Raw genomic sequence first — 13,173 nt, forward strand, 5'->3', positions numbered from 1 at the left:
CTTGATTTCAGAAGAAACAATAAACAAGCAACTGTCCAAATACTTTTGTCAATTTAATGTGTCTTCTGTTGTTTCAGGGAGCTGCCTAAAGCCCATAAAATAGTGTAGTAAACTCAGCCATTAACCTCACTTATCTGCAATGTGTCATTGTGACATTGATCCCAGGGAAAATCTATATTTAAGAAGCACATATGATAAGTGATCAGTTTCTGGAACCCTGTGTGAGATGGGACAGTCTCGGGAGGTTGATTAGAGGTTAGAGGAGGCCCTGCACCATTTCATCCTTTGACAAAATGCAACTCAGGAAAGATCTCAAATAACAATGACTTCCGAACAGCCTCTCCTGCAGAAAGGGAGGAAGTTGTTGTTGCCACACGAGCCGTGGCCACGTGCAGTCAGTGTGTAAGAGCCTGTAGATTAGAGCATTTACACAGCTAATAGCAGCAGCACAGCTCCACAGCACTTGGAGTTCTCATTGTGTTCTCATTAATCTTATTAATGCTGCCTTTATTTTACAGGACTCTACGAATCAACTACAAATCTGGGCCAGAAATCACATTTTTTGTGTGTGTGTTTTCGACTGCATAATGCAACGGCCTTGGCTGTTGGTGTTTGAGTCCTGGATACAGTGTTTCCTCTGCTCTGATACACCTGATTCAACTCATCTGGTAGTAATGAAACTTTTACGAGTTGAGCCGGGTGTGTTAAAGCAGAGAAAACATCAGAACGTGCAGTTATTTTGGGAGCGTGAAACCACAACAGTAGCTTCCCACAAGTTACGCCAGCAGTTTCTGCTTTTCCGCTTGTTCTTAGGATAATAATAGTCTCACTATACCTCAGCCCTTTCATCCCTTTAAATTACATTAGGGTCCATACACTAAGCAAAATGGGTTCTATACAGGGTTCTAAATAGGGTTCTTTGACTCCTAACGATAGTGAACATTTTATAACCAAGGTTTCTTGGAATTGTCATGGCTCTACATGTAGCATTGCCTTTACTAACAGCCCTTGAAGAACGTTTTTTTGAAGAACGAGTGCAAAATTTGATGTGTTCGTGCAAGCAGGTTCCTTAAGGGTTCTTTCGTAAATGGAGAACCATGACAAGCCAAGAACCAGTTGAATGCAAAGGGGTTCTGATAGTCTGGTCAAAAGAAAAGGAAGAAAACCTGCAGACTTGTAGACTGTTCTTTAAAGAACCTAAAAATCTTTAAAAGAAAAAGGTTCTCACTATCGTCACGAGGCAAAGAACCGTGTTTTCGGTGCTACATGAGGAACAGATTTTGCTTAGAGTGTAGTTACAATTCAGAAGAACATCTTAGTAGATTCTTTTTTTAATCATGGCTCCTTTAAATACATATATTTACAATTACTTGTGGCTAGAACATTAGATTTGTGTAGTTTTGAGCCACACGGTTTGATCGATTTGACAACTGTCTTTAGACGTGAGCTCAGGCAAGCTTAGGGAACACGTGGACCACATTTTAACATTCAGACACAGAAATGAAAGCGTTAATACGTTCAAAGGTGTACTTCACAAACGATTAGATTAGATTTGACTGTACTGACATTGAGAAAGAACAAGTACAGGCCATACACACGTCTGAATTTACACAGCTGTTGCATTTTTACGTGTATTTATTAATGTGTTTATATTTATACGATATTTAAATGCTAAACTGCATTTCATCGGCTTGAACTTGTACAGCTTGGCTTGTGAGTCTAATCTATAATGTGTGTGTGTGTGTGTGTGTGTGTGTGTGTGTGTGTGTGTGTGTGAAGAAGGGTCCAATCACAAACTTTAAAACTCACAAATCTGAAATGGTCAAATTTGGTCTGTATGCTCGCTAAACTTGTCTGAGCACAAATCTTACAGATATTTGTCAAACCAGTCTAATCTAAGTTATTAAATCTAATCTTTTAGCCACAGTTATGAACTACTGTTATATATATATATTAGACTAGATTAGATTGGATTAGATCAGATTTGACTTTATTGCAACTGAGGAAAGTACAAGCACTTTTATTCACAGGTAAATTCAGGTGTAGGTTTTGTATATATAAAAACACTAGTTCATAAGTGTATATATATATTGTATATATATATATATATTGAACTACTGTTATATATATACAATGCTGCTATGCTGCTTCTATATATATATATATATATAAAACAGTAGTTCATAAGTGTATATATATATTGTATATATATATATTTAACTACTGTTTTATATATATATATATATATATATATATATAACCAAAGCAGCCAAAACCAACACCTGAATTTACCTGTGAATAAAAGTGCTTGTACTTTCCTCAGTTGCAATAAAGTCAAATCTGATCTAATCCAATCTAATCTAGTCTAATTCCAGTAAAAAGCAACTTGTTCTCATAGCTGAAAATAATGAAATAATAATAATAATCAGTAACTGGTGGAGAGATGTGTGAGTGTGTGAAATAAGCAGGTCATGTAATTCAATGGGTCATGAAAACAGCCTGAATCACTGAAAGTCTGATCTGCTAGACGCTAAGGAAGACTATGGGGTTTCAGTGTTGGGGCCCTGCAGCGGGGGTGGGGTGTCAGAGCAGTGGAGGAGGAGGAGGAGGAGGAGGAGGAGGAGGAGGAGAATAAGGGATTTCGGGAGGCTCTTTGTCCACACGGTCTTTTCTAGCACCCCGTCAGAGCGGGGCAAAGGAGCTAGTTACCTGCATGGGTTCATAAGGAATGGCGCTTTCGTCTGGAGACTGAAGAAATATGCTGCTTCTTCTACTTTAGCTTGGAGAAACCAGCGGAACAGAGAACCTACTCGTAGCGGTACGACCCTCCTCCCTTTCTTTCTGTCTTTCTTTCTTTACGGGACACAAGAAACGAGACGTCCCACGCTCGAGCGGTGTGGCTTAGCCTAGCTTTAACGCACCAGCAGCGTGAGCGCGCGCTGGCTAGACGTTCGACCCAGAGGGGGTCTGATAGGGGTCCGTTTGCGTGGGTTATCACAGCTAAGCTACCTGCTGGACTGTTGGGGAAATCCACAGTTCTGTTGGTTTGGGATTGGGGGGATATTGGAGGGGGGGGGTCAGTGGACTCATTCCCGCCTCTGTAGGAGAACAATAGTAACTCATCTTCTCGGACGGGTTCGGCTCTTTTGGGGCGCTCTCTTCTAACAACCGTCGAACCGAGCACATTTATGAGTGTCTGGCCGGGTTTTGGGGGGGGGTTACTTGGCTAGCTGGTCGTCGGTTTTGGTGGAGGGCTGTTCGCTAAGGCCAGACTGGGGGCGACACGTTGCACGCGCCACTCAGGCGCTCCGACGCGCTGCAGCACATCAGCATCAGGTCCAGCAAGTCAGAACCGTCCCAGAACTCGGGGGTTTATGTAAGTCTTTGGGGCTTTGTAGAGGTCCTCAGCTCAGGTGAGGGCTTGCAGCCTTGACTCGGTTTCTTGGCTGATGTTAATTTATAGGCGCTTTAGGTTTGTACGAGGGCTTTGCCTTTATGGGAAACCTGTGTGTGTGTGTGTGTGTGTGTGGTGTAACACCACAAACAAATGAAGAAAATTAGATACCAAGTCTAAAATAGTCTATAAATGTGTGTTATTCTGTGTATTTGATTAGTCTGAGGATAAATGCAGTGTTTAGAGTAACCCATACTGTAGATTTAGGGCTGGGAGATATGGTAAACACTATATCACCATATTTAAAGGCATTAAAGACACAATACACAATATTTATCCATATTATATTCATGATGCATACGTTTATAACAGCCTAGCTGTATGCATTAGTAGCTGCAGACTCTTAAACACTACTATTCAGATACTCTCCCGTTCTGAATCCAGTGGTTTTTACTCAACATCTGCTGCTCTTCATCTATTAAACCAGTCTAATAAAAAACACTACAGCTGTAAGTGCACTAACAATATAACAGTGTCCATATGCTTAGAGAAGCATAATGCCCAGCTCTATGTAGATTATGGTGCGATTGAGGAATCTGTATGGAGGAGAAACTGTGTGTGTGTGTGTGTGTGTGTGTGTGTGTGTGTGTGTGTGTGTGTGTGTGTGTGTTTTATATAACACTCAAAACAGACCTGGCTGGTGAAGAACTAAGGTAAAGATGGAAACCCCCCCCCCCCCCCCCCCCCCCAACCACCACCAAAAAAAGGGGTCTACAAGAGGTCTTCTGTTTAGCCGTTCAGATGGTTCCTTGACTTGCTGTGGTTCTCTATACAGCCATTGGTTTTAGTAAGGTACCTACTTTTTAAGAGGGCACAAAGTTTTATCCCTTTACAGAAACACCTCAAATTCAACCCTCATGAGCACTATTTGTAGGTTCTTTGCCATCCGCTTTGATTAAAAAAAAACTGAAGGCCACAAATGGACCTGCTGTGTAAACATAAGATGAAGGTAAAAAAAAAAGATGTGTATGCGGTTAGTAATCAGTAATGATCTACAGTGATTTATACTCTTAGTTAATATGAACACTAAAAGCCTAGCCTGTCTGGAGTTCTGGATCATGGTACGGTTCATTTTAGTGTGCCTGTGGTCAGCGAGCGTCTCAGCTCTTTGTCTATTTGTGGCCTTGAGTCTTCTACCAGAGTGTCTGGAAAAGAACCCGTAAAGAGCGTTTTTAGGTCGTTGAACTTGCTGTGTTTTTGTGTACACCCTTAAACAGTAGGTTCCTCAAGGTCTCTTTAGTGGAGACTTGGGTTCATGGCAGCTTAAGGAACATTTGACGGTAAATAGGGTTGTTTGCCTGATTGAAGATTTTAATTCTTCTTGTAGATGGTGTTTAATTGTGTGGTTTAAAAAAGAGACCCTGTGTTTGGCTTATTTTGCAGCTTTAAAAGGACCTGCCAAGTGAAGGAATGAGAGAGGGGTAAATTAAAGTAGATAGTCTAAAAAGTTTGCTGTGTGCTGAGTCTGAGGAAACCAGCTTATTTACAGTTACTGATGCTGTAAGTTAATATGACCATTATAGAGTCGCTTATTGACCAAAGTAAGGGAGGTTTAAAGTGCGACTGTGGTCAGTGAGTCACAGCTCTGGGGGCAACTCTTAGCATTTTGTCTGCTTGTGGTCTTCAGCCAGAGTGGATGGAAAAGGTGATCTCCAGGGTAAGAGTGGCCTGCTGTAATCTTGCCCAAGTGTAAAATGGTATGTGAAAATGTCTAACCTTTCTAACTGAACTTGCTCTGGGACTTGGCTTGGCTTAGCTACCTCCACAAGTTGTTTTTTTTCCTACACCTCCAGACTCATACAGTCCATCTTTGTCTGAACTTGTTTATCTCATTACAGCCCCAGCATTTCTTAGCTCCTGCCCTCGTGTTTGTGCTGCCCTAAGGTTTGAGGCAGGTAGACAGGCCATGTGGTATCCTTTATCGGAGGTTGTTTTTCTGGGGCCTTCGTGACATAGATTATTACTTGTCCAGAGAGCTCTATCAGAACGGGTCTAGCATATAGAAGAGAAGCAAACTTTGACACATACTAGACAACCCTTGAGGTCTGTTTATCCAAGGTTTCTTTGCTTTTTTAATTCAGGGTGTAAACTCTCACTGCTGTTGCTCAGTTTTGTTATCTGGAAGGCCTTTTCAGCTTCTGCTTAAGCTCTGTCCCGGCTTCGTCTTCTGTCCCAGAGGTAAAACGCTTTGGGCTGGAACCTTAACTACTCTCCCAGATGTCTCCTACAAAGCCGCTCTGTTCCTGTGAAGTTAGTGCCTACACTCATGGATTGTATTGGTCACTGTTCTGGCCTTTGCTGGACTGCTGTGAGAAAGAAGTGAGGTTTTTCAGAAGTGGTGCTCAAGCTCAAAGTTGTCCTCAGCAGCGAAGAGCTGAGATTCAGAATAGTTCTTCCCAAGGCTTTTAATTATTAAGGATGGGTGACTTAAACTTGTTTGCATGTTTTAATATGAGCATCAGGTCAGAAATGCTGGATTAAAACCAGTATTTACATCTTTAATTTTTTTGTAGTGAAATCTTGTAAAAAAATTGGTCCATCTGGTTTCTTTTTACGTAAGGAAATTACCCCCTCCCTCATTCTTTTGAGGTTTTCAGAGGGATGTGCCAGCAGATTGTAGTAAGATGGCCCATCTGCAAGCAAGGTGTAGCAGTAGAGGACTGGTTTGGCCTGGAGTGATTTAGGATCGGAGGGCAATGGGCACCAGCTGTGGGTGTAGTTGCATGTCACAACTAGTTCATTGTGCTCCTGAATTTCGAACGGATGTGTCCCTTTTGCGCCCTGTACAAATTACAGTGATTTGGTGGCCGTTTCAGAGCACAGCGTGACCTTTTTTTTTAAAAATACTGTGCTGACACTCAAGTCTCCAATAAATCCTGCCACCTCACACACTCTGACTGCGGTTTTACCATTAGCATCACCATTGACTGCAGTTATTCAAAGTCTCAGTCTTGCCTTCATCCTTATTTTACTGGGTGCTGAACAGCTTTCGAATAAGCATTTGTACCGCAGAAATTAGAAGCCGGTATTTGCAGTGTGCTAAGACGTGGGATAAGCAAGTCTTCCTTTTGACATGCTGCTACTCGCCTGGGAGGGGATGGCATTCCTGCTTCATTAATATTATGGAATCCGGCACACGTTGAAGGCTGTAGGCCGCAGAGTTGTGCGGGTAAAGGTGTTTGGTAAGTAAAGACTGGAGAGTGACTGTTTGCTATGGGTGGTGGCTGTGGACCTGTAGAAACTGTCTACTGTTACTCAAGCAGTTGGAACAGTTACCTTTCAAGAGCAGTTTACCCGAGGAGCCCCCCCCCCCTTCTCCTTTTTCTGAGAAGGTGTTTTCTTGGAGGATCAGGGAAACAGATGGACAGTCAGTTAAACCTGTGTTTCTCATTTCTCTGCAAGATGTCTCTTTTCAGTTTGTCAACATGCGCTTTTCTCTTCCGCTGTCTCTTTTAAACCTGCTTCAGTAAGTAGGTGCTAGCCGACATTCAGGAAGGAAGCACTTCAGGAGCAAATGCCTCAGTCAACGACTGTTTTTACACCTTGGTGTCCTCTCCATTTTGGCTATATTTAAGGTTACTCCTTAAACTGCTGTGTTGTGGCTGTGTTTTACACAGTATTGTAGTGGCTCCATCTAGTGGATGAACCAGTGACTGTCATTTATTGCATGAATGGTTTCAGTGATTGGTCATATGTGAAGTCCAGTTTTCCCGAAGCATCTTGGTCGTCCAGTGTGATGTTTGCTCAACCATTTAAGAATCTTTTTCGGGTTAAGATGCTTTGTGAAAGCCTGAGCCTGTTTGTTTTGACTGGATCTCTCGTAAGATCCAGTGTTTAGCAAAATTACCCCACCCAACCCTTTATTTTTTTGCCTTAATTCTGAGTAATGGCTAATAATGATCCAATGTTTTGTTGTTTGTTTGTTTTTACTTCTCTGTAAATAATGCAGCCACACTGTTTGAAGTAAAATGATTTTTAGTAAACAACCATAATAATCCGTCTGGTAGTGTTATTATTTTATTATTATGATTTTTTTATTATTCAGTTTCCAGATACTTAAATGTTGCAGTGTGGTAGTCTCCAGTAGAGAGACTAGAGTGTAGAACAGGTAATCTCAATCATAGTTTTGTTTACATAATTCAAAAGTAAAACCGGGAATGTATGTCCGTGCATGTTTAGGCGGCATGAACAAATGAACCACAGATCTCGCTTTTGGCTGTAACATGGTTCAAGACAAACTCTTTTTCCCTTCTGAGAACGCTTCTCACTCTTGTGTGCTGTGAATAATGTCCATTAATAGTGCCTAGTGAACACTAGAGGGCGCTCTGTCAAGGAAAAATAATCAGAAGTGGTTTGGGTGGAGACGTCCTTTAATATTAAGCAACCATATTTTTAGGTTCTGCGTACAAAAAAGGTACAATGTGAATTTGCAAAAGCATGGTGGTTAATATGATGAGTGTCCTGCTCAAAACAGGGGACAAATACTTGTAGCGTGAAGATGAATGCTTTGACTGCTCTGAATGCTTTGGCTAGTCTGTGTGACTCCTCCTATATAGGTTGTATCGGAGACCTAAACTGTGTCATGTGACAAGCTGGTGAGATGCAAAAGGGCCATCAGCTCTGGCCTTATATCTTACATCTGGAGTCCTGAACAGTTTGGCTGCTGAAACGAGCCTTCTTAACCCAGTGAACTAAAGAAACAGATTAGTTCAGTTTGTGTTTTGAGCGAATATATCAATAATATCTAAGTGACCCTTGATGATGACCCTAATAATAATAATTTTTGAACGTTTTTCTTTTGCAGAACTAAAAGGAGTCTTAAAACAGTCATACCATGAGCTGGAGTTTCCTTACACGGCTCCTGGAGGAGATCTCCAACCACTCCACCTTCGTGGGGAAGATCTGGCTCACGCTGCTCATCGTGTTCCGCATCGTCTTGACCGTGGTGGGCGGCGAGTCCATCTACTATGATGAACAGAGTAAATTTGTGTGCAACACGGGGCAACCTGGTTGCGAGAATGTGTGCTATGACGCATTTGCGCCACTTTCGCATGTCAGGTTCTGGGTGTTCCAGATCATCATGATCACCACCCCCACCATAATGTACTTGGGCTTCGCCATGCACAAGATTGCCCGCATGGACGACGACGAGTACAGGCCCCGGGGGCGCAAACGCATGCCCATGATCAACCGTGGCACCAACAGAGACTACGAGGAGGCGGAGGACAACGGAGAGGAGGACCCCATGATATGCGAGGAGATCGAGCCTGAGAAAGAGAAGGAGCCCGAGAAGTCTTCGAAGAAGCACGATGGGCGGCGGCGCATCAAACGTGATGGCCTGATGAAGGTCTACATATGCCAGCTGCTTTCCCGCGTCATCTTTGAGGTGTCTTTCCTGTTCGGGCAGTACATCCTGTATGGCTTCGAGGTGGCCCCCTCCTACGTGTGCACGCGGAGCCCGTGCCCCCACACCGTAGACTGCTTCGTCTCTCGCCCCACTGAGAAGACCATCTTCCTACTGATCATGTATGCCGTCAGTGCCCTCTGTCTGTTCCTCACTGTGCTGGAAATTCTCCACCTGGGCTTCAGTGGCATCCGCGATGCTTTCCGCAATCGGGCTCGCCGCCACCAGCACCAGCACATGCCCATGCCTGGCCCAAGGCCCTTGATGTGCAGTCGGGTTCCAACAGCGCCTCCTGGTTACAGCACTGCCTTGAAAAAGGACAACACTGGTAAACTGGCCATGGGCATGAAGCCTGACTACAACCTGGGTGACTCTGGCCGTGAGTCATTCGGTGACGAGTCGTCCTCCCGTGACCTGGAAAGGCTGCGCAGGCACTTGAAGCTGGCCCAGCAACACCTGGACCTTGCCTACCAGAGCGAGGAGGGCAGCCCCTCTCGAAGCAGCAGCCCAGAGTCCAATGGCACGGCTGTCGAACAGAACAGACTGAACTTTGAGAAGCAGGAGAAGCAGGGAAGCACCTGTGAGAAAGGTAAAACATGCTCAGTATTTATTTGACATACTGCAAGTAACCCCCCCCCCCCCCCCCAAAAAAAAAAAAATCTGTTCCTGTTAAATGAAGTATAATTAACTTTTTTTTGCATTGATTGTTGTTTGTCTCATTGTTTGTCTCATTGTTCTCTAGGTATCAGAGCCTGAGTCTTTCCTCTGCTTTCTTGACTGCCAAAACACTGTCCAGTGGTTGAGGTTGGACATCTGAGAAAATGGACATGGATGTTTGAGTGGTTTTGTAGGATTTTGTTTTTTTTTTGTTTTTTTTTGGTAAAGCAATGACTGTCATTGTTTTTGTGAGCACTCTGGTGGACTGTACGAACATGCTGTGCAGTATTCTAGCAGGAGAGAGCATTTCAGCAGCCAGTTAAACTTGAGGACCAGTCTGCCTAACATTCCAAAGTACTCAAGTGAAACCTTTCCTTTTTGTATCCAGCTGAGCAGAGTGTTTATGGTTTTTGGTTGTTTTTTGTAGGGAAAGATCAAAGTTTCTTCCATATATTTAACACTTCTTATGAAGCGTCAAGGTTTGCATCTCAAAAATGCCTTAATTTTTTAAACTGAACTTTACATTTTTATTGTCATTTCAAAAAGAAACGGACGAGCCAGTGTAAAACAGCATTAGACTTCTTGGTTAAGTAGGTACGTATATAGGTAAAGTAGGTTTTGTGTTTAGTAGTGAACCATAATTAGTACTTGCATGTATCTGTGAACAAGCGTCAGCCAAGGGCTTCTTATTGTCTAAGATGGTACGTTGTTACTCTGTTTTGATGTTGTAGCGTTTGGGTGGGGAAGGTTGATCCTTGCAGTAGCATCAACCAAGGACCAAGTTCACAAGAAGGTTGAGATATGATGCCAGACCAAAATCACTGTCTGAGATATTATTATTATTATTATTTATAGGCATCCAAGTGGCCCTAGCTTCACTGTTCGGACTGTCCATTCCGTTCGTAGATCACACCGTGAGCTGATTACTGATGTTGCACAACAAACCCAGTCATAGCATTCTTTAATTTCTCCATGTAACACATCAACACATCATATGTAGCCTGTACTTTCAGCACTCCATTTAAGCCAAACGAAACGCTGCTGTTGGCATTGATATGTCTTGGGTTTGTACATTAAGGAAATACATCTCTCTTCCTGTTTTTTGGAGACTTCTCTGGGTGAACTGGAATCCAATGTGGTTGGTGTGCGGCCTGTAGCTGCTGAATTTCAGTCTCCGCCTCTGCGAGTCAGTTTTTGCTGTTCTGGAATATCAGAGCCACTTTTTGGTGCCTTTTGTCTGAATGATCAAAACAATGAAAACCTGGAAAATGCTTGAATACTTGTGAATCTTAATTGCTGACCTACAAAGAAAGCTTTTGATACGTTTTTTTTCCATCTTGTGTGAGATGTGTACGGGATTACTATTGCCACATTATAATAACAAGGACGAAAAGGCTTCTCTGTGAAGTACAAAAGGTTTACAGGACTGTTTTTGTTTGTTTATAATTAATGTTTACTGTTTGACAATGTATTTTTGGTTTGATGTGGATCTATCTGGGTTTTGTCGTTGTGTTCTCGTGCAGACAGCTGATAATGGGAGTGTGGAGCAAGGTCATGTTTTCTTTTCTACAAATGCATAGGTCTTGAGTCATGGCTATCTTTTTATTTTTATTTTTTTCCCTAGCTATCGTAAATGTTGCTTCTCTATGCAAATCAAGTCAAGCTGTCCCAAATGCATCTGTTGGATATTCAGGACCAACTGGGCCTGTTTTTTCTAAAAGCCCAATAAAGCTTTACCACATATTAAATGACCAAGTGAGTATAGTGAAGCAACAGTCAAAACCTCATGTAGAACACAAAATATAATTAGTATGGGCAAAATGTGCAAAATTAAATGTAATCCTTTAAAACGCCAATCATTTGTCCTATTAATAAAATGCTACTTTAGTTTGTACTTTAATTGTTTTTTCTCTATAGACTAAATGCTTTTGGAAATGTGCTCCCATAGGCTGGTGATTTGGGCAAAATGTTTAGCCTACAGTCTTAATTGTGTTTTTATTAGGTGCTACGAAAGGTTATGATGCCAGAGAAGAGCCACTTTTGTTTCCATATAAAACATAAACTTAATGGAGTAGTGTAACAGTTAAGAACATTTTAAAGGTCTGAAGAACCGTCACTTGATGTAAAGGTTCTTTAAAGGTACCAAGTTAAGTTCATCACATTCTCAAATATCTCTTACACACACGACTCTTCATGAACCCAAAAGTGGTTCTCCTGTAGCATCACACAAAGAACCATTTGTAGCACCTTTACCTTTAAGAGTGTAGCCTAAAACCATGTGGAAATCCCTTCTACACACTATAGTTTGGTCTAAGCTGAGCGCATGTAAAAAAACAAACAAAAAAACACCCAAAGTAAAGGGCTCTAATTGTTGTATGTGGCAAAATAATGCAGTCTGCTCCCGTCTTGTTTCAGCGTTAGTTCAGAGGAAAGTTCTGCAGTCGGTCATTGCAAGGGTGTGCTCTGTTTGTGTGTGTGTTTTTTTTTCATTTCTTTTAAAACTTTTGTATTCTATGGTTTTTATACTTTTGTACAAATGGTATTTTTGTGCAAGTTGATATAAAATAAAACTGCAATTCAAGCATTTCTCTCTTCTGTCAATCTGGTCATGGATTGCATGAATTCTTTTGGGTCCTATTAGAAGCAGAGTTTAGGTCTAAACTAGAACTGGTCTTTATATTAGTAATGGAAGTTGGGCTGAAGTGTGATTTGGAATCTGTTTTTTTTTTTTTGTCTTGATTGGTTCTACAGTTACACTGACATATGAGGCCTTCGTAAAACTCACCACCTTTACCTTATTTTCAGAGTTGGTTTACTTTCGTTTACATTAACTACATGGTGAAGAGCAATGCCCAACACAAGCAGTACAGTGGTTTTAGACCATTCAGCTTTTTCAAACATTGTTATTGATTTAAAATCTTTTTTTCTTTTTCCTTAAGTCTACAACTGAATCTCTATATTGGGGATTTCCAGCCTTATGCAACTCCTGGCCCACACTTATTGACCTGCCCATAGCTTGTAAGATTAATACACTAATCTGATTGTTTCGAAATGTAAACAAATCTTGCAATACTTGACACATTAAGTGCCACACACAATTTTCATAGTAGTCTGAAACTTGTCTGTTTATGCATTTCTCTGGCATGGGTGGAGTCCATGCAGCCGAGAAGGTTGGTTAAATGTCTAAATATTGCAACAAAGTTTTGCGGCTTAAAAAAAGAAAAGGGAAAAAAGACTGCCCACAGACCCCTGGCAGTACATTACGCCGTTTGGCTGGCTCTTTAATCCAGAGCCACTTGCAATTGTAGAGTCTTGCCCTAGCACTCTTATTGGTGTGCTTGCATGGTGGTACACTTCTAGGATCTTGCAAGTATACTAAACCCCCTTTTCTGCAACCTTTGAATTGAAGCTTGTTGCATTTGGTTTCTTTTTCTCATCCTAGAACATGATTGCAGTCTACCTGAACTGATTGTGCAGCATTTAGAAGGTACATACGTGCTCATGTGAAGACCCACAGTCCAAACTATGAGTTAAAAGGCTGTTCTTAAACCCCACACAGACGAGAAAAGATCAGAAAGGACCTGGAAGGAAGAGCTGGCCATAAAATGTAGACTCTGATGATTCACTGGAAAACGAATCACATAACAATGAAGGATAG

At 41.9% G+C, this 13,173-nt stretch overlaps 1 protein-coding gene across 2 annotated transcripts; it reads left to right on the forward strand.

The window, feature by feature from the left end:
• The first annotated feature begins 2,679 nt into the window (after positions 1-2,679).
• Positions 2,680-12,099, forward strand: gjc4b (gap junction protein gamma 4b). 2 transcript variants are annotated; one of them, XM_072685599.1, is made up of 3 exons: positions 2,680-2,818; positions 8,259-9,447; positions 9,601-12,099. In XM_072685599.1, the coding sequence occupies exons 2-3, from the start codon at positions 8,289-8,291 to the stop codon at positions 9,612-9,614; spliced, it is 1,173 nt and encodes a 390-aa protein (XP_072541700.1). In that variant the 5' UTR covers positions 2,680-2,818; positions 8,259-8,288; the 3' UTR covers positions 9,615-12,099. The 2 variants fall into 2 exon arrangements, with proteins under 2 accessions (XP_072541700.1, XP_072541701.1); XM_072685600.1 differs by lacking the exon at positions 2,680-2,818 and adding an exon at positions 7,490-8,161.
• The last annotated feature ends 1,074 nt before the right edge of the window (positions 12,100-13,173 follow it).

This window comes from Salminus brasiliensis, chromosome 8, assembly GCF_030463535.1.
Source record: "Salminus brasiliensis chromosome 8, fSalBra1.hap2, whole genome shotgun sequence".
Lineage (NCBI taxonomy): Eukaryota > Metazoa > Chordata > Actinopteri > Characiformes > Bryconidae > Salminus > Salminus brasiliensis.